The sequence below is a fragment of the Suillus subalutaceus genome, assembly GCF_016647625.1.
Source record: "Suillus subalutaceus strain FC151 chromosome Unknown DFJ58scaffold_54, whole genome shotgun sequence".
In the NCBI taxonomy this organism is placed as follows: Eukaryota; Fungi; Basidiomycota; class Agaricomycetes; order Boletales; family Suillaceae; genus Suillus; species Suillus subalutaceus.
The window spans coordinates 1-18,758 of NW_024540303.1; the positions used below are offsets into that span (position 1 = coordinate 1).

An 18,758-nucleotide genomic window follows, 5' to 3' on the forward strand; every position below is an offset into this window, starting at 1 on the left:
AAAGATCTATTTCTCTTATCATCTATTGCTCAATGAAATACCACATGATTGGAAGTCTGTTGGATGTCATATACTCGTTTGTCGAGACCCGGGCCTCGGATTCTCGGTACACTTCACTCGATTTTGATACCCGGGACACCATAGTTGGAACTTGTCTCGAATCTCGGGTCTCGGGTCTCGGGCATCGGGTCTCGGGCATCGGGCATCGGGTCTGGGGTCTCGATGGTCGGGACTCGATATACGGGACTCGTTGGTCGGGACTCGATACTCGATTGTCGGGATTCAATGGTCAGGCGTCGGGTTTCATGACTCAGTAGTCGGGACTCGATAGTCGGGACTCAATGGTCGATTTTCGGGATTCAATAGTTGGGGCTCAGATATTGGTACACTTCACTCAATTTTCGGTGGTCGGAACTTGGCATTTGGCATTTGGTAGGCTTGGATGATGTTGGCTTTCAAAGATCTATTATCATCCATTGCTCAATGAAATACCAGATGATCGGAAGTGTGCTGGACATCACATATTCGTTTGTCGAGACCCGGGTCTCGGAACTTGGTACACTTCGCTCGAGTTTCCACTTCACCCCTTTGCAAAGCTCCGTGCCATACCACATCATTAGATGACTTCGAATAATCACCTCCTTTGATTTGGATGATATACAACTAGCTGAGCTCCATCATGTCTACAATTATCATTCTCCTGGGCCCACCCGTCTATCTTATATACCCCCACGTCGGCCTACCCATCTATGCAATATATGTCCTCCCGTCGGCCCACCTGTATATAATACATCTTTTACTGCTCCCTCGGCCCACCCGTCTACAAAATAATATTAATTCGTCGGCCCACCCGTCTAATATGATATATATCTGGGCCCACCTGTCTATGTGATAACAAGCACCCTTGATATACCCGGCTATTTGATACATATCTACCTTGGTACACCCATCTACATAATATCCAACTACCTTGGCCGATCCATCTATTGAAAATTCATGTCCATCGGCCCACCCATCTACTTTACATATTCCCCACCTGGGCCCACCCATCTCCATCGGGAATAATAACACTCCCGGCCCATCTGTCACAGTCGAGGATATATCTACCCTCGGCCCATGGTCCGCTGGCCCGTATCATACGGGATATTATGCACGTCCATCCACTCGTATAATACGGAGATATGTTACTGCAATATGTGGGAATGCATCACAGAGCAGGATGCTAATAGGGTGGTATATATAGTATAATAAGGTATCGGGGATGCATCAATGGCGGGGATGCATCAAGCGTGGGATACCTGCAGCGCCATGATTAGTAAGGCTGAGGTGATGTCATAATGCATCAGGAATGTATGATACCAATGATGCATCTGTAATGCATCATAATGCACCATATATTAGCAGCCCTAGCATTGTAGCATGAATGCATCACTACTAACCCTACAGTTTCAATGCTTTGTTGCATCAATATGACAGGGACGCCTGAATGATTGAAGGGACCAAGTTGTTCTATAAGTCTTAAGAGCGGTAAGGGAAGCTGTCATCAGTGAACACGTGAGGAAAGTAGAAGCCCATATATCACGATATATAGTACACAATCACAAGAACCAACATAATTCTGCTATCGACAATCACATTGTTATGTTTGGCCTTATAGAGGAAAGGAGATTCCCTGATGTTCCTACAAAATTTTATGATCGGGAAAAGATCCTGATTTCGCTCAAGCTCACAGTTGAAGCGAAGGTGTGGTAAAGGCCAACGGTTGAGCTAGATTAATCAATAATGTCATAACGGAAGGTAGGTTCACAACTATGAAGCTATGAGTGAAGGTCAATATCTTCCAGACGACAAGTATGTGTTGACCGCGCGGGCAACAGTAAGTTTCGTGACCTGATTCAAACCTCAACACCATCATGTGAAGTGCCTAACGTCAGGAAGGACATTCACAATTACGAAGCTACAAGTGAAGATTGATACTTTCCAATCGACGAGTATATGCTGACCTGCGCGGGCGACAGTAAGTTTCGTGGCCTGATTCGAACCTTAATATCAGATGTTGAGGGATACAAGGATGATCCACTGCATATCGATTGGGAATGTGTGTGAAAAAGATTTACCCTTGTGCGCCAGCCTAGATATGTTTACTAAGCTGGCAACAATCAAATCGTATCGTGATTCGAGTCTCTAGGCGATCACCTTTGGGTGAATAATGACTGGTAGTGGTATATCACTTATGACTGCGTCCCAATATGTTTGAGCTACGCATGGGCACCGTGGAGTTACGGCCTAGTGCTTGACTCAAAACCTGACAGTGAGGGATCATGTGCGACTTCGGTGCTCCGCTTACCATCCAAACAAAGCCTTCTTCTACATTGTGTCACATCAATGTAATTCTGTATCTTCTTGCCATGCAGGAGTAATATTTACGTGTGTATTCGGGACTTTGGTGATATAGCCTCGCGATCTAACCATACTATTGTTGTCGGGCTGAGTTAGGTATTTATATAGTCATCTTAAGATCACTAGGAATCACTATGGAGAGCCTGCTTGGAAATAAATTAGCCCCACAGTGGCAAGTATTATCAGCAGAACTTTGAATTCAACATGTCTGTCAATTCTGTTTAGCTTGTAAGTCCATACTTTCTGTGCGAGGATTGCCACGAAGGCCGGAACACACATACTTTCAGCCGATTTAAAATATACAGGTGGAATTATAGCCTGAATCATGCTCGGAATCATTCATACTTGTTAACATGAATGTCAGTGGTATGATATCATGGATCCCAATTTCATGCCAGGCATGGATCATCAAATCACAAAATTGATAACAAACTACGACATCAAGAACCGTATGTAGATAATAATAGATTCGAACAACGGTATGTCCCTAGTTTGAATCAAAAACAGCATCATCGAGTTGTGCCCTCTGCCTTGCGAGAGCATTGACAGACATGTTGGACCTCGCCGCATTGCTGAGATCCTCATGGCAGCTCCTACCGAAAACTTTCCTGGACAGGTTGATTACATTAATTGAGGCTTGTTGAGAGTATCAGTATAACATCCGCACCTAGTCCACCACTCAAGGAGTTTTCTCCATCTTGATAATTTGCGCAACGTGTTTCTTGACCTTAATTCCCCAGGCTGCCTTCTTAGCACGTCTATTGTTCTTGATGACATCAGCACCATCACCATCGCCCTCAATGTTCTTTGCTGAGGAGGGAGACGTGAAGACAGCTTTATAGCCCTGGGAATAAACAGTGAGATTATGGCCAGGCAACTCAGTGCTACTAACCTGCACTAAAATTTTGCCCTTAAAAAGGCCTTCCTCCAAATTCTCCAGATTGGTGGTATACTTTTCATACAGGAAGGCCGGAAAAGAGAGGTCCTTCACGATATAACCTTCAGAGCGATCCCGAATCCCTGCCTTTGTGCTGGTGAACAGTTAGTATTGCTTGAGGTTTCTGGATACACTATGTACATTGGGCTGTTCCAATCAACCTCAGCTGGGCAGAGTAACTTGCCACACGCATCGTTGATGAATCTGCGAGAATGTGTGTCGTCAGGGTCCACCAGGGGATTCGGTTTGAGTTCACGATTGACCCAGTTGGCAATAAGAGTCTTCAGTTTCGATGTAACGTCACCTCGAGCTCCATCAGCCCCCTGCCTAAGCTAGTAAACAAAGACTTGTCATGATAAAGTCGACTATCAGCATCGGCACAGCACACACCATTTTGAGCATGTGCGTGTACTCGTTGTGCTCCATGTCGGAGGACGTCTTCAGCAACCACGGCAAAGTTCTTATTAGGATATCGTACCCTATTTGCAGTCGCTCTTGACTACGTAAAAAAGTCGATGTGAGGACGCTGGTGACAAACCAAGGTCAAAAAAACTTACTCGAAATTAGCCATGTCCTCGTTGTCATCGTATCTTCTGTCATTTTCAGTGATGAGGTCTTCGATACTGTGGAATAAAGCGACAACATGCCTGATCCCTCTTCCTTGAGCTAGATAGTAGTTCGTTTGCCTGACAGATGTTTGAGCGAAGCCAACTCGACGCATGAAATGACGGTCATACCTTTCTTTTGCAGCGTGTCCTGATTCAATAGTCTCTAGCTTTCCCTCCAGTTCAGCGATTTTATGTCTCTGCTGTGCCTGCAGGAGCAATGACTGTTCTTGGGATGATTCTGGAGGCTGCTGGAGGCCACTGTCGCTGTGCTGGTTTTCTGAGTCGATGATAGACCTGTCATCGCCGTGTGCCATACTGTGCTCACCCTGCGACAGTGACATCGAGCAAGAGGGGGGGTATAATGCAGTGACAATGAATGAGGAAAGAAGATGAGAGAAAGGAACTTACCAGTACCCAGTATATACAGTGGCTCAAAAAACCGTCCGTATGTTTTGGCATTTTTCACTATCTATAATATTGTGTGAGAACAAACAAATGCCTCAAAAACATGCTTATACCACATTGTAGTATGGCTTCAGGGCTTTCATTTGAGCCCTACACCGTGGGAATCGGTGGAGATATGGTGGAGATACAAGGCTCACAAAATGGTGACTCATGCGGACAGTTTTTTGACTCAAGTATTTTACAGTAATAACCAGGTATTCTAGTATTTTGTATGACCTCCCTTGGCTTTAATTACTGCCTCTATCCTTCTAGGCATACTCTCAATTAATTTCTGGCAATCCTCAGCTGTGATCTTCCCCCATTCCACTGCTACTCTCTCCCAAAGCTCCCATACTCCTTTAGGGGGGTTTTCATAGGCTTGAAGCTTTTTCTTGAGTGTTCCCCAGAGATGTTCAATGACATTGACATCAGGAGACTGTGCTGGCCAGTCAAGAACATTGATGTTATGTTCTTCAAACCATTCCCTAGCTCTTCTGGATGTGTGCTTGGGATCATTATCCTGTTGGAAAATGATATCTTCTTCATCAATCCCTGATTCTGCCAAGCTAGGCAGCAAGTGGTCATTTAAAATGTCCACATACTGCTCAGCATTCATCTTCCCCTCAACCTCAGCAAGCATTCCCACACCATTCCATCCCATACAGCCCCATACCATTAAAGAACCTCCTCCAAACTTGACAGTCCCATTAACCTCTCTGTCTGTTAGGCCATCTCCCTTCTTTTTCCATACATACACCTTCCCATCTGACCCAATCCTATTGATTTTGGTCTCATCTGACCATATAACATGCTTCCAGTCCTCTACAGTCCAGTGTTGATGAGCTAAGGCAAAGGCTAGTCTTCTCTGCCTATGTTTGATGGAGAGAAGAGGCTTTTTCTTCTTTGTTACTGCCTTGAGATGAGCTGCCTTGAGAACATTCCTCACAGTTTGTGAAGAGACAGGGGTAGTGATGGTGGAATTGATATAATGGGTGGCTTGGACAGCATTATCAGCCTTTCCTGTAGTGATATGTTGGATAATAGCCCTTTTGTCAGTAGAGGTAAGCTTGGATGGACGTCCTCCACAAGAGTTTTCCTTGTCTGGGTGGCTTTCTTTGATGAACTTGGCCACAGTGGACTTGCATATTCCAGTTCTAGAGGAAATTTGGCGAGCAGAGAGGCCAGCATAAGACAGAGAGAGGATATTATCTCTTTGAGCAGAGGAGATGGCTTTCATGGTGATTATGACTATGATACATGAGATATTCTGGTTTATATAGTTAGATATAGTCATAAAATAACATAATGACACCACTTTATAATTTATATAATAGTGGCATGATTTTTATGATGTCATAAATAATGATTTATATAGTTTTAATATACACTCAAAAAACTGTCCACATGAGTCATCATTTTATAAGCCTTATATCTCCACCATATCTCCGCTGATTCCCACGGTGTAGGGCTCAAATAAAAGCCCTGAAGCCATACTACAATGTGGTATAAGTATGTCCTTGAGGAATTTGTTCATTCTCACACAATATCATAGATAGTGAAAAATGTCAAAACATGCGGACAGTTTTTTGAGCCACTGTATACTAGCCAACCACTTCCTGACTCAGCGGGGGTGTTTGAACAGATTGTTCATAATCAACAGAAACTAGCGTCCTGCATCCTAAAAGTGCAAAAACATGGTAAGTAACATGGTATTGCCATAAATGGACAGGGAAACAGCAGGCAGCCTTCGTACATACTTGATTTGGCTTCAATTGTCTCGTAATGTTCAAACATGATGGCGAAAAGACTCGGATAGACACTTTTCGTGAGACATGTCATTATTTGCAGGTTTGTAAAAGAAATAAGCAGGAGGATAGCAGTAAGGGCAGATGTGTACTAAATTTGGAGAATTTAAATACCGAGGCTGACGTGGCTGTGCTGCTGAGTGCAATGGTCATTCAAACAGTCCGAGCAGGCACGGGTATTGATGAAACATCGCTAAATAGTGGGACTTTGCCGAATGAGGGTCAAGGTGGCAGCCAACCCAGCCGCAGTTCCATGGCATGCCTAAACACTGAAAGGTGATGAAAGGTGTGGCGTCATGTAGCCCACTTGGTGTGGTAGCCGAAGTTTTGAAAACGAAGAAGTGATTCGCTAAGGGAACACCGTAACCACCTTCAACTGATTCATAAGGAAGAGGGATGACAGGAGAATTCTTGGCCGGGGACAGAACAGTCAGACTGATATTTGAACATAAAATTTTGAAGGTGAGCGAGCACAGAGATGGAGAAGATCACATGTTGACAGGAAAAGATAGTAAGGACAGAATGTATCAGAAGATAGCAACATTGGCGAGGAGCAGATACACAATGGCGGCCTGAAAAGCGTTAGCAAGAATTTTGATAAAAGCACGGCCGTGGCGTTCTGTCAATGAGAGCGACGGGAGCTTGACCTTGATGTGCGATGTATCTGTATGATCATCAGTGGACTGTTGTTTGCATGAAACACCTGACGATTGCGAGCCAAATTGGATGCCAAAGGACGTGGACGGCTTGGGTCCTGGTCCGCTTGGTGAGGAAAGGAGCATAGTCAGATCATGTACATGTACGATCCATGATAACCACGTCCCTCGCATGACTGAAGAAACACGCCAAGTTCTGAGATATGTCCCATAACATGGGCCACTAATGTGTTCCTCTGAGTCTTGGCAGCGCGGGGGCGAGTCAGTGCTGTCTGTGCATTATCATCCATCCATTCCTTTAACTCTGCTAGAAAGGCTCGTGTAGCGCCGGCTTCAATGCCTGGAAAGAAGTCCGCTTGCTACTCTTCCATGAAACGGTAAAGACTGAACTTGAAGGGCACTGCGAGGGATGGAAATAGCCATACTGTGTAAGAAGGAACTTCTGCTAGACAGATAGTACTCACAGATGATTCCTGGCGCCAGAGCAAAAGGTCAAGGAAGCAAGAACATCCTGATTCCGGGCCCAAATTCCTGGGGCAGTGCTGGTAGCCCTTGCGCGTATGAAAGCGTTGCCGAAGCTAGCAGTATAACTGACAGAGTGAACCTCATTGTGCATCAACGGATCGACTCGTTTGAGTGATGTGAAAAAGATGACCGTATTCGTGGTCCCGATCTTGGATGCAAGCTATTCAGTTGTGGCACGAATGTTAATGGGACGAAGGGCGACCGTGAACATGAGGTGAGACGGCCCAGAGTTTGGAAGTGCTTGGTCGGAGACCGGCTTCCATTTACTTGATACCCCCTGTAGGCGAAATACAGTTTGTGCGAAGGCAATCAAGTGAATGAAGACAGTGTCATTGATGTCACGGATAGTGAGAGTGCATACAGTCTGCGGAATGGCAGTAGTATGATAGTTTGCTAGAGAAGGGCTCTGTGACTGTAACCGGACTCCTTCCAAAGGGATCAGCTGTGAAGAGTGAAGCCGTAGAGCACAAGAGCTGATATCTAGACGAGTGGTGGATGCTGGCAACTTGTCTGCGATGATAATGCTTACAAGGTCGGCAGTGGAGTTGACGGAGCCAATGATAAGTCGTGCACTATCCATGGACTTTGGAGAGGTATGAGGATAAATTATTTCCAACAGACTAGGTATACCTTCCTTGGAGGAGTCCAGGTTCAGTATGAGCTCTGCGAGACATAAATCCACCAAAACATTCCCATCATGTGCTGTAATGGATTGGCCCGTGCTATTTGTACTAATATCTCCTTGGAGGCGGGCGAACTGGAGTGCAGTTTGTAGATGGAATAGAAACTTGTAGGTAGCATGTATCCAGAGAGCTTGAAGGTGACCCCGTTGGACGAGGAAAGAAGCTTGAATGGTCGAAAGTGGATCGACGGCTGCCCTATTCTAAGTGAGATCCAGAGTATAGTAGACAATCTCAGCAAAATGGGTAGATGAGCTAAACTGTAGAGAGGGGCGTAAGAGGTCTCACAAATCCTGTTCCAACGCCTGAAACGTGGCAACAGCATACTCAAGGCTAACGGGTTGAAGTTCCAATGTAAAATGGCCACATAAATGCTAGAATAATTCTGCATGGCATCCAGTTTGAGTCAATGGAGAGATAATGTTGGGCTATTTCCAGGTGAACATTTGGAACCAAGAGTAACCGCGCTTGATCAGCGAGTGCCTCTGAGTCACAGCTGTCTAAACTTAGCAGTTGTAACACTCTGCATTTAGAAACAACTCACATCTAGTAGAGGACCAGCCACTTACTGAGGATTCAGCATCTGTTATGTATTCGTCATCTGACTCCTCTCCTAACACAGAGATGTTGTCATCAACGGCAGGTCGGTGGCGCCAGTCGACTCCTGTAAAAACTGTTAATCTAGTAAAATAGACTAGAAAACGGACAACATATGCCGGATGTCCATCACGACCTGCTTCGGATATATTCTCCTCTCTGTCTGAGTCAGATTTTGAGGAAAGTCGAGGCCACCATACAGCCATGTTCTTGGAGTGTGCAACGCTCGTGAGCGGTACTGGAGGGTATGATTTTGCTCTGCATAAATGTAGTAGGAGACGTGGAGGAAGATATAGTGCATTGCGATGGTAACCAGAACGCGTGAGCTGCAGCAACTTGGACTGTCGGTTACTACTAGTAGTATCAGGAAGAGAGGCTTTTCATGTCCTCTCCAAGTCAGGCTCTACAAGTTCATCAAGTACTAGATGGAGTCAAGTTGTGCTCGGTATTTCCGAGTCAGTTCATCTTCAAGTTGTCCCTTCATGAGATCCATCTGTGATGGATTGCGGATCTTTCAAGTTGGGGATCCATATGTATCCAGGCTGATGCCAGTGTCTGTCACAGTGGTACAGCCGCCTCGAGTATTTAAAATCATTGGAGGTAAATACATCACAGCACAAGCGTATTCATAAACAGGAGCTTGGGAAAAGTAGACAGCCAATCACGAGAAGATTGGACACAGCAGACAAGGAGTATATGGTGCATGTTGAATGCCAAACACGACACATGTGGCGTGCGTGTCAAAGAAAGGAAACATAAACGACCTTAATGGAAATAATGGGGCAGACAATCAGGGACCCGGCCCGGGTGCATGCTATACAAGTAGTACAAGGCAGTATACAGACTCAGAATCACGAATGCGGCCTGTATTTAAAATTAGCTCATGGAGTGCGACTTGAGGCTGACCATGCTCACCTCTTCAAGTTGCCATATGCAGTCTGCTCAAAAAAATGAATATCCCACAGGCCACGACGTGTTGTTGGCAGTACCTTGATTCTCTGGCTCGTAGCATTCAGTGTCATGGCAGACAGGACCTGTATTAGCCTGAGAATGTACAACCATGGAAGATCCAGTTGAGAGGTCACCTGTCATGTACTGCGGGTACAGCAGCCCCTCCTGGACAGGCATCTGCGGCACTGCGCTGACAGACGATGATTGTGGGTACAGCATGCTACCATCACTACTAGTAGCACCTGCCAGTGCTTGACACGGTCTAAATAATTGCTCCATTGTGTCAGGCACGTAAATATGCCTTTCCAGAGGCAACAAGCCCGATTTGGCTTTCAAGACCTGACTACGAAATTATGAGTGTGGTCGTCATATTCCAAATCAATGTAGCAGAGATTACTTACAGGCCTCTGTTATGAAGGTCTATAAACTGTGCCGGTAAAGTCTCCTTGTGGATTGGAAGCTGTAAGGCATGCTTGACAGCGTTGAAGTAGGAGAGTTGTCGTGGGGTGTATCGTTTGCCGAGGAACCGCACATTTCTCCCAAAAGCTTCTTCTACAACCTTATCGATACCGCACTCCGCCTAAAAACCATGAAGAAATAGTTAATATGATGAACACTAGAGTATCTGTGACTCACTCCAACTGCAACATGTGAGAACATATGGGGTGTTGTTGTGTTGAGCTCCGTCAGGAATTTCTCATCGCGAAGTGGCGTATAAGCGCTTGCATAAAAATGAAGCAAATGGATTTTTTCCAAAGTCTCATTCCTAAACATGAGCAACTTGTCACAGTTGGAGTCCTCGTCGAACACCTTACCGTGTAAAAATATTGCCATCGATTCTCCTCAGATGAATCGAGGAGCGCTATTCTGTGATTCACCATGTAGGCTAGGCGTTGATCTTTGGACATCGTACCCAGGGGTTCGAGCATAAACTCGCTTGCAAACCGATCAACAAGATCTATAAGACCGGAATGGAATTGTGTGACGGCATGATTGATCAGACAGATGAGATCCTTTGTCAACACTAGATCTGGTATATGATGAGTAGTTGGTACTGCGACAGTGGTGTGCTTGACACATACTGGTCCCAAATAACGCATTGGCTTCACTGACTATCTCATTAACATAGGCGCTCTTATCTTCATCTGTTTCGTTTTGCGGCCACACAAGCGTGGTTAAGAAATCCATCAACAGGCACTTACGCGCCCATTTCATGGCTGAACTGCTCATTTGGGAGCAGATCATTCAGAGCCAGCTTTTTTGCCTTTTTCTTGCCGGTATCCGATGATACAAAGCTTCCTGATGCCATTGAGGAGTCTGAGTACAGTGTCACCTCGCTCATGCTGCAAGCGCGACCCTACGGCTGCAAGCGGTGCGATTGACATTCTGAAGGCATCACACGCCGCCTGGGATTTTTGGGGTCGTATGGTATAGTTTGGAAATCCCCGAGTACAGCCTGAGACGGAGTGGTCATGACTTGGATGCTTCAAGTGGGAAGAGGGAAAGCTAGGACTCAGGTGAGTTAGATAATCAATAGTCGATGAAGGGTAAAATATAACAAAATCCTGAGTATGATGTGGTGAAAGAAATAGTAGTCAGCTAGATATACCAACTAACTTACTAAATCCTAATGGGTGCGAGTGCAGTACTTCGACCCAAGGGGACTGCTATTGAAGCACTTCCTTCTAATAGTGCGAGGGAAGCGAAAGGAAGAACTAAGCTCTAAGGCCCGAGATATCTGACCGACCAAAGGTCCGAGTCCGAGAATGTCCGACGCGATATGGGATACCGATGGTACACCCGACGCGAGATACCGATGCGAGATGCCGATGCGAGATACCGATGCGAGGTGGGGAGTTTGATGCCGATGAGCGGCACGTAAGTCTAGGCCGAGGTAAAGAGAGTCCAGGTATAACTAGGTATGGCGAGGTAAGACTAGGTATGGGTTGCCGATGTAAGACTACTGGTAGCGGTCCGGATCTCACAAGGCCTAGGTAAAGAAACCTTAGATAGAGTGCACTTAGAGCGGTCAAGGCACGTCCAATGATAAAAGCAAGGGGGATCAATTTGCACAATCAAGGACTAACTAAGGTGACTCCTACAATGGTACCAGGTATGTCCGAGGAAGGGAAGTAGTGGATAATACGAACTTGAGTCCTATTTATCTAACTGCGTGAACGTCCGGAATCGCACAGGCGAGAGTAGTAGTGAAACGCGAGGTACTCGGGTCGATATGTAATAAGGCTCGCGAGTGCTGCGGCCATGGGAATAAATGTAATAACACCTGCTGTTTGTTCAGTAACAGTAAAATGAGCTTAAAATGCACCAATGGAGATAGGTGGACATGGGTAGGACATGGGAGGATTTGGTACCGATGGGACGGAACGGTCGGCCAAGGCGCGCGATGGCCGATCCGACGAGCAAGGGACAGTTAAGACAACCCTGGCTCTTCTGCGAGAGACCAAGGCCACGGATCTGTATCGGCCGAGTCGGACATAGACCGGCACGACACAGGTGAGTCGAGTGAGTCGAGACTTTGCAAGGAAGTGGTGTATGGATGCGATGTGGATATCTAGGCTGCTTGACTCCTATAGCGAAATGGGGTTCTGCGAGGCTAGCCCGAGCTTGAACACCACAACGATAGCGTTACGGTCACAGTAACCCTCCAACGCCGCATGTGCTAAAGTTCAAATTGAAGGTTTTCAGGAGTCATGATACCATCTGATAGAACTGGTTAAATCGGAGGTGCTGTTGACGGTGATTATCGACTTTAGTCAGATAAATTGCATCAAATGAATAGATTCTATTGGAGCATCTGCTATTCAATGATAATATCCCAATCAAGAGTCGTCGGACGTACACCAGTAGTATGATAGTTTGACTCACCGACTCAATGGAGAATGCTCCATGACTCATGGCTGCTCTTCGACTTCATCATATTGTTTAAAGCGGCTGTCATATGGAAGGCCTCCATCATGATCATGACAAGATTATGCTTGAGGTTAGTCACGACAAAGGTGTATAAAATCGGACAGCACTGCAGGCGACCATGACGTGACTGGGCAGAAATGATTGGAGTTGTCCAATGACGAAGTCTGTTCCTGACAGAATGAATTGGCATAAGCAGTACGACACTAGATTCTAGCAGGTACCAGATTCTACTTACGATGACACTACGCGAGCCTTGTGAAGCAAGATATGCGAAAGTCAGTGCAAGCTGAGAAGTCGAAAAAAGTCGGAAAAGTAGACAAAGCTGGAAAACTCGAGAAGTCGAAGAGCTGAAAGGACATAAAAGCCGCAAAGTCGAAAAAATTGTTTGATTTGGGCTGTTTGCCCTCAATAAGACAAGTATGTATTCCCGAGACCCGGACCTGGCCTTCATATGGCTGTGCGGCTGAATCTGTTGATAAGATCCGGTCTACATGTAATTTGGGTCTTTTGAAAACGTGGGGAACTCTTGGTTCAAATTTGTCACTTTACTAATTAAAGGCTCTTAGGTGTTGTGGTGCATGATCACTAATCGACTCGAATGAACAATTCATCAAGGGGCTTTGGATGGAGTCTATAAACTCTAAAAAATATTTTTGAAAGCTTAGATGACAACAAGCAAGTCTAGTCCATCGGGTAAGTTTTTCGAAGCTGGCGCCCCCATGACTCGGACTCCTATATTTTAACCTTTGTGCCCCAGAACGCTGCTTGCTTCCTAAAAAGTCGTGTCAGAACTGGTCCAACGGCAATGTCTCTATCTCCATTTTAAAATGTGACATCAAGACGGTGTAGTGTTGCCACCGAGCCTGAGGTATATTTCCGAATCGAGGTGGGAATTCTTATAAGTCCGAGTCAATGCAGTTCACCACTTAGTACCATGACTAGTAGCATTACAAGTTGCAACTTGTGACTCGGACTCGGACCCGGGGCATTGGTATGTGTCGACGATGTCAACCAAATCCCTTAGGGCTTTGAGTTTGAGTCTGTCTGACAATCCTTAGTAAGAATGCTAGTGATAATGACATGTAGCAATTGACGTTGTCAACATAATCCAGACATACTCAGGCAAGCCACGGCCAGATATTTATATCTGCTTCAAACAGTGAGTCCTCGTTCATACTTGGGTACAACATTGGATACGTATTTCATATTGTTCCGTACAACTTGAAGCATTTGATTGAAAAAGGTTTCCATAGTCCGTGCCGTGTTGAGAAAAGAAGAGGGATTGATGCAGCAGTAAATTGTTGCGCAGCAAGAGGATCAGAAGACAATGACCCGTCTCGCTCTCTAGAACTTGGAGTCCCTTTTCACGCTGGAAAATGAAGCAGATCAGCTGAAAACAAGACAGACTCGGACCTTTTACATATGTGGCAGAGGGCGCTGGGGACACCTTTCCCAAGGAATGGTCTAAGAATTACATAGACAGAATGAACGAGGAAACCAATTGGCAACACTTACTACAACTGGTTTCCATGCACAAATGAATGGATGGAAACTCGGATGTGGCAGCTTTCTCTGAGTCAGACTGGATTCAGAGGGACATAGCAGACTTGGTAAAAATCCAGACTAGACACCCTGATTCCATCAAGCTAGGGTGCATGCGTATTATGATATACTCACCTTTAAAATCCATACTAGTTAGACTCTACTGATGATCCGAGAAAGGGACACGAGCAATTCACCTCCCACTGTCTAACTCACGTTTAAGTGATGATTTTACTTTGCTGCTTCAAGCTTCAATTGATTATGGGATTGGATTTGTGTGATGCGTAATAGCGAAGGGCGATGATGCAGCTGGCCGCAGCAATACTGTGAGAGATGAGGTTCCTCAATATCTGTCTACATTACATAATCGTGCGCAATCATTGGGTCCGACTTATCCAAGTCCACGCTCAGGCCCATCATCAAAACTCGCTGGGCCTAGTAGCGTGGACTTTGTCCCCCCAAAAATAGCAAACCTTCGTTGAACAAGTCACTGTCTTAGACAAAGTAGCGTACTATTTGCACACCCTTCTTCATGTGTCTTGATACCACATAGGTACTACGAAGACGCCGCTTGGTGATCACTGTATGGATGGTCAATTCCTAAGTTCACTATGATACTAGTTTAACAGTTATTCTCTTGTTCATCTAGATTGCGTCATGGATTGACATTAAAGCCTCCCATTTTGGCCTCCCAAAACCTCCGAATCCTGGCCGAGTCTGACTCGGACTAGCACTGAGGGAGATATACTAGTACACCCCGCTATCAACCGCCTCAGATTGCAATTCTTGTGACTTAGGATTGTAGGGGCAAATGCGCATTGTATCAGTGCGACCCTCCCTCTCAACAATACCGTGACGCTCTCGAGGCACCTCCTGATAAAATTTTTGTCTCAACTCATCACTTCTCTTGGTTCTGCCCACCCCATGTTCAGTCGCGGTCACTATGAGTAATACCATCCAGGAGCTCACACTGACACAGTCTGGTCGGATTTTTGTCTTGGCGGACACGCCCATTACTCACCTTTGCTTCTTTTTTCCCGTTCAACCTTCGAGTTGTTCCTGCTCTACTGTGACTAGAACCTTAGGCTAATATCAGGTTAGGTCACCAACCTGATTGAACTCGCAAATTAATATAACTAGGTGAATGCTAGTGAAGCCCAGATTCGAAAGAGGTCTTAAACCTTTCCTTGTTCACTGTCAGCAACCTTCAAACTTCTGCTATAGGAGGTGTGCGTTTGAAAATATTTGTGACTTCATGTTGCTGGGTGGAAGAGTTTACACGAGCCCCACCACAGTAAACGCGGCGCTCTGATCAGGACGTCATTCCAACGTCTTGTGAAACAAATAATTGAATGAGCTACTGTCAGCACAAAACTACATATAGACATATGTAATAGTGGCCTGGGGTACCGCAAATATGTTATGAAATGATCATAAGGGCAAAACACAATACACTGGATCGATGATCACATTATTCCTCTAACTTGGATGCAAAGCCTGACTCACAGGCTGAGCGACCGTCATCAATCAAACTGTCAGATGAATCAGAGCTTTCACACCAAGCCTGGTCATGGCCGCTATGGTCAGACCTACATCACTTGTTTCCTATCACTGTCACTCCTCCGTCGTGAAGCATGTTTCTAAGGGAGCCAAATTGCAAATCAATGCTATTCATATGCTTTTGTGACACCTGTGTTTCGTCTTCGAGAGTGGACTTTATCAGATCTAGTTCGTGAGAGTGAATATGTTGGTATCGCATTCTTGCGGCAATGGCTCGACGAGTGATCCGGGAAAGCTCGAGCATACGCTGGTTGATGTAGTTTGAACTATCAGAATTGGACGTAGGAGTGTAGTTCCACTTTGAAATGAATTTTAGGATTGAGATTGGGATCTAGATTATGAGAAGTACTCACAGTTGTTTGTAAAATCTTGAATCTCTTCGTCGGTATGTTGCAATCCTCGTCATGGTCGCCGGCTTGAAATAACTTGAAGGCACACTGGAAGGAGCGCTTATGACGACCACAAACAATATTTCTTTGCATGGTTGCTGCTGAGCTACCCTCTTCAACTTGAGGGGCAAACGCGCTAGCAACAGTGGGAGAGCTACTAGGCTCAACCAAGGTGGGAGTCGAGGAGGGTTTGGCAAGTCGTCTGGAGTGCAAGATATGAGTGGATGTGCTGTGAACAACATATTGTTAAGTAGACAAACCGAGGAATACTGAGGGAAGACCAATTGCTGCACTTCAATGGTGATCGAGAATTACTCATTGTAAATTTGGTCTGACCAGTGACTCTGAACTCAGTCTGCGTTCCACTTTCCCCTCAAAGTTGACTTATACATTTTCCGAATCGGCAACACCCAAATTGATGATCGTTCAACATGGTGCCAACATGTTGGTACAGAGATTATTAAATATTAAGTGTTAATATTTCAATGTGCAAAGGACAGAATGACGCAAAAGATGCAATAAAGTTCAGGATAACTGCTGTAAGTGTCGATAACTACAATAACTGGCCCAATCAGGAAGGAATGTCTTGCCGCAAATTTTGATTGCTGATTACTAAGGCTACTACTAGTTCTGTCACTGACCTTCGAGTCTTTTTCAGCTCTGCCAGTCAGAGCAACTCAAATTCGAATTCAACGAACCTGACGCATCATTGCAGAAGGTGAACTTCCAAAATCTGAGAGCAGACTCAAAGTCGTCACTTACTGCAAGGCAAATTGACTCGGAATCGAATGGCAAATTGACACTGACAATTTGGCGCTTACTACAAGTTACCACGAGTTACCGCTGTTCGAAGTGTTCTGAAGTCATCGCTCAAATTAAGTCACAAATATGGCACCTGAACCTGTCATGGTACGAGCGTAGATGTGAGTATCTGATCATTGTATTCAAATCGAACAACTCTGAGTCCGAGTCAGCTTTGCAGCCCGGGCCTAACCTTATCGCTAGTCAACCATGACTTGCTGACATCAGAGTTGGAGTCCAACAGGCTTGTATAAACGTTCAAAGCTGCCGCACAAAATCTGAAAGACTCAGAGTCTTGACTTGACGGCCACCGTGACTGCCTCCAAGCCAGTTCAACTGGGGAGGAGCTGCATTTCGTCAGCACCTCCAAAGCACCACAAATGCGTATCGCAGGATATCCGAGTCGAAGTTCAAGTTGGATTATTGCCCTTTTCTCTGCTTTGTTTCTGTTAATGGTGTTGTGCGGTGCATCAGGTTGCTCTTGGGAGAGGGCAACAGACACTCGTGGACTCAACAGGCATCGTGCATCCTGTCTTTTATATAAGAAGTCTAGCGTTCATGCAACTCAGAAGAGACAGGAACACGTCAAAGATGCCGCATGGCTTGCAAATTTGCGGCCTCGTCACCACAGTGGCGACCTGTCTGCGAACACTTCACACGTAAGTTACAACTGTTATTGTTGGTAGTAGTAGTAACTCATGTAAACTTGAACATAAGGTAATGTGCCATCCGAGACCAATTGCCCCACGCCAATCGCATGCAACAAGACAAAGGCAAGGGTTCTACCGCCCACGTCCTTGATACTTCCAATCTTGCCGACTCACAACACTCCCTTGACCAAGAAATTCCACAAAATGATGTTGATGTCGAGATGGAAGATAGATCTGACTTTGGTCCATCTCTTTTAAATAGCAGTCATTTGCATTCCATTTCTGATCTCTCGACTCGTTCAGAGGAACTGGTGTAGAGACTCACATTTCTGCAGGCACATATGGGCACATTTCGCGCCTTTTCACAACTCATGACAATTGGCCTTCAATGCACAACTTGCACCATCAGCTATATTCGACTTCTATCATGTCTCTAGTTGTTTTACACATAACGCGCAGCTTTCCCGCGAAACGCGCCATAGGCGCGCTACTTTCCCACACAACGCGCAGCATTCCCCGCGCGCGCTTAGCGCATTTCTCTCGCACTTGTCGCCCTACTCCATACACAACTTCTGCTATGTCTCCAGTCATTTGCGCATACAATGCACAGCTCTCCTGCAAAGCGCACCATAGGCGCAACACTTTCTCACGCTTTCGCGTTTCGCGTTCCCGCGTGCGCGCTTAGCGCGTTTCTCACGCTTAAGCGCACTCCATCGCGCATCATCCAGGAGCATCCATCCATCATCCAACCAGTTCCTAGGTGTGTCCCTTTTCGTTATCAGACCATATTTAGCCTATTACACTTTGTATTTCGTTATGCACCCTTACTTTACATCACTTTACCTCACTTACATACTTAGAGCGCTCCCTATTCGGCTCCGAGCCCTGGGAGAGCGCTTAGGTAGAACTTACATACTTTCATGTTCGTTTTACACCACAGCTTCCTACCACATCTTTCTACCACCATGTACTTGGCAGTTAGTTCCATGCAATGCATGCGTCCGTCGTCGTCTTAAGGCCCTAGCATCAGTCTAAAGCTAGTGGCAGTATCAGTAACTATCTATATCCGCACATTACACCATATTATCATCTCTCTACACTTGTCCACTGCTCGCACTACCATCCCTGTTCTCTGCGCATTTTCGCATTTTCGCATTTTCGCCTTTGTCGCCTTCCCACGCTTCGCGCATTTTCGCGTTTCACTTTCCTGTGCGCGCCTTGAGCGCGTTTCTCGCGCTTACATCGCCCTTTTGTCACCTTGGATCAGGGTTGATCAGCATCA

The 18,758-nt window shown here is 45.6% G+C and overlaps 4 protein-coding genes across 4 annotated transcripts; all 4 read right to left on the reverse strand.

The window, feature by feature from the left end:
- Positions 1–3,079: 3,079 nt before the first annotated feature.
- On the reverse strand, positions 3,080–4,259 carry DFJ58DRAFT_728007 (uncharacterized protein; the record flags this gene model as incomplete). Its single annotated transcript, XM_041385540.1, has 6 exons — positions 3,080–3,244; positions 3,293–3,431; positions 3,479–3,669; positions 3,728–3,836; positions 3,895–4,023; positions 4,075–4,259. 6 exons carry the CDS (start codon positions 4,257–4,259, stop codon positions 3,080–3,082), a joined length of 918 nt encoding a protein of 305 aa, XP_041243803.1.
- Positions 4,260–7,535: 3,276 nt separating this feature from the next.
- Positions 7,536–10,818, reverse strand: DFJ58DRAFT_728009 (uncharacterized protein; the record flags this gene model as incomplete). The annotated part of the gene is made up of 9 exons (XM_041385541.1): positions 7,536–8,258; positions 8,625–8,910; positions 9,473–9,516; positions 9,568–9,590; positions 9,642–9,946; positions 10,005–10,183; positions 10,240–10,362; positions 10,419–10,633; positions 10,686–10,818. The coding sequence occupies 9 exons, from the start codon at positions 10,816–10,818 to the stop codon at positions 7,536–7,538; spliced, it is 2,031 nt and encodes a 676-aa protein (XP_041243804.1).
- Positions 10,819–15,670: 4,852 nt separating this feature from the next.
- On the reverse strand, positions 15,671–16,344 carry DFJ58DRAFT_728010 (uncharacterized protein; the record flags this gene model as incomplete). The annotated part of the gene is made up of 3 exons (XM_041385542.1): positions 15,671–15,934; positions 15,990–16,227; positions 16,286–16,344. The coding sequence occupies 3 exons, from the start codon at positions 16,342–16,344 to the stop codon at positions 15,671–15,673; spliced, it is 561 nt and encodes a 186-aa protein (XP_041243805.1).
- A 1,067-nt stretch (positions 16,345–17,411) lies between these two features.
- DFJ58DRAFT_841489 (uncharacterized protein) lies at positions 17,412–18,666 on the reverse strand (the record flags this gene model as incomplete). Its single annotated transcript, XM_041392714.1, has 8 exons — positions 17,412–17,496; positions 17,651–17,727; positions 17,802–17,859; positions 17,925–18,091; positions 18,127–18,270; positions 18,329–18,361; positions 18,393–18,487; positions 18,594–18,666. The coding sequence occupies 8 exons, from the start codon at positions 18,664–18,666 to the stop codon at positions 17,412–17,414; spliced, it is 732 nt and encodes a 243-aa protein (XP_041243806.1).
- Between the last annotated feature and the right edge of the window lie 92 nt (positions 18,667–18,758).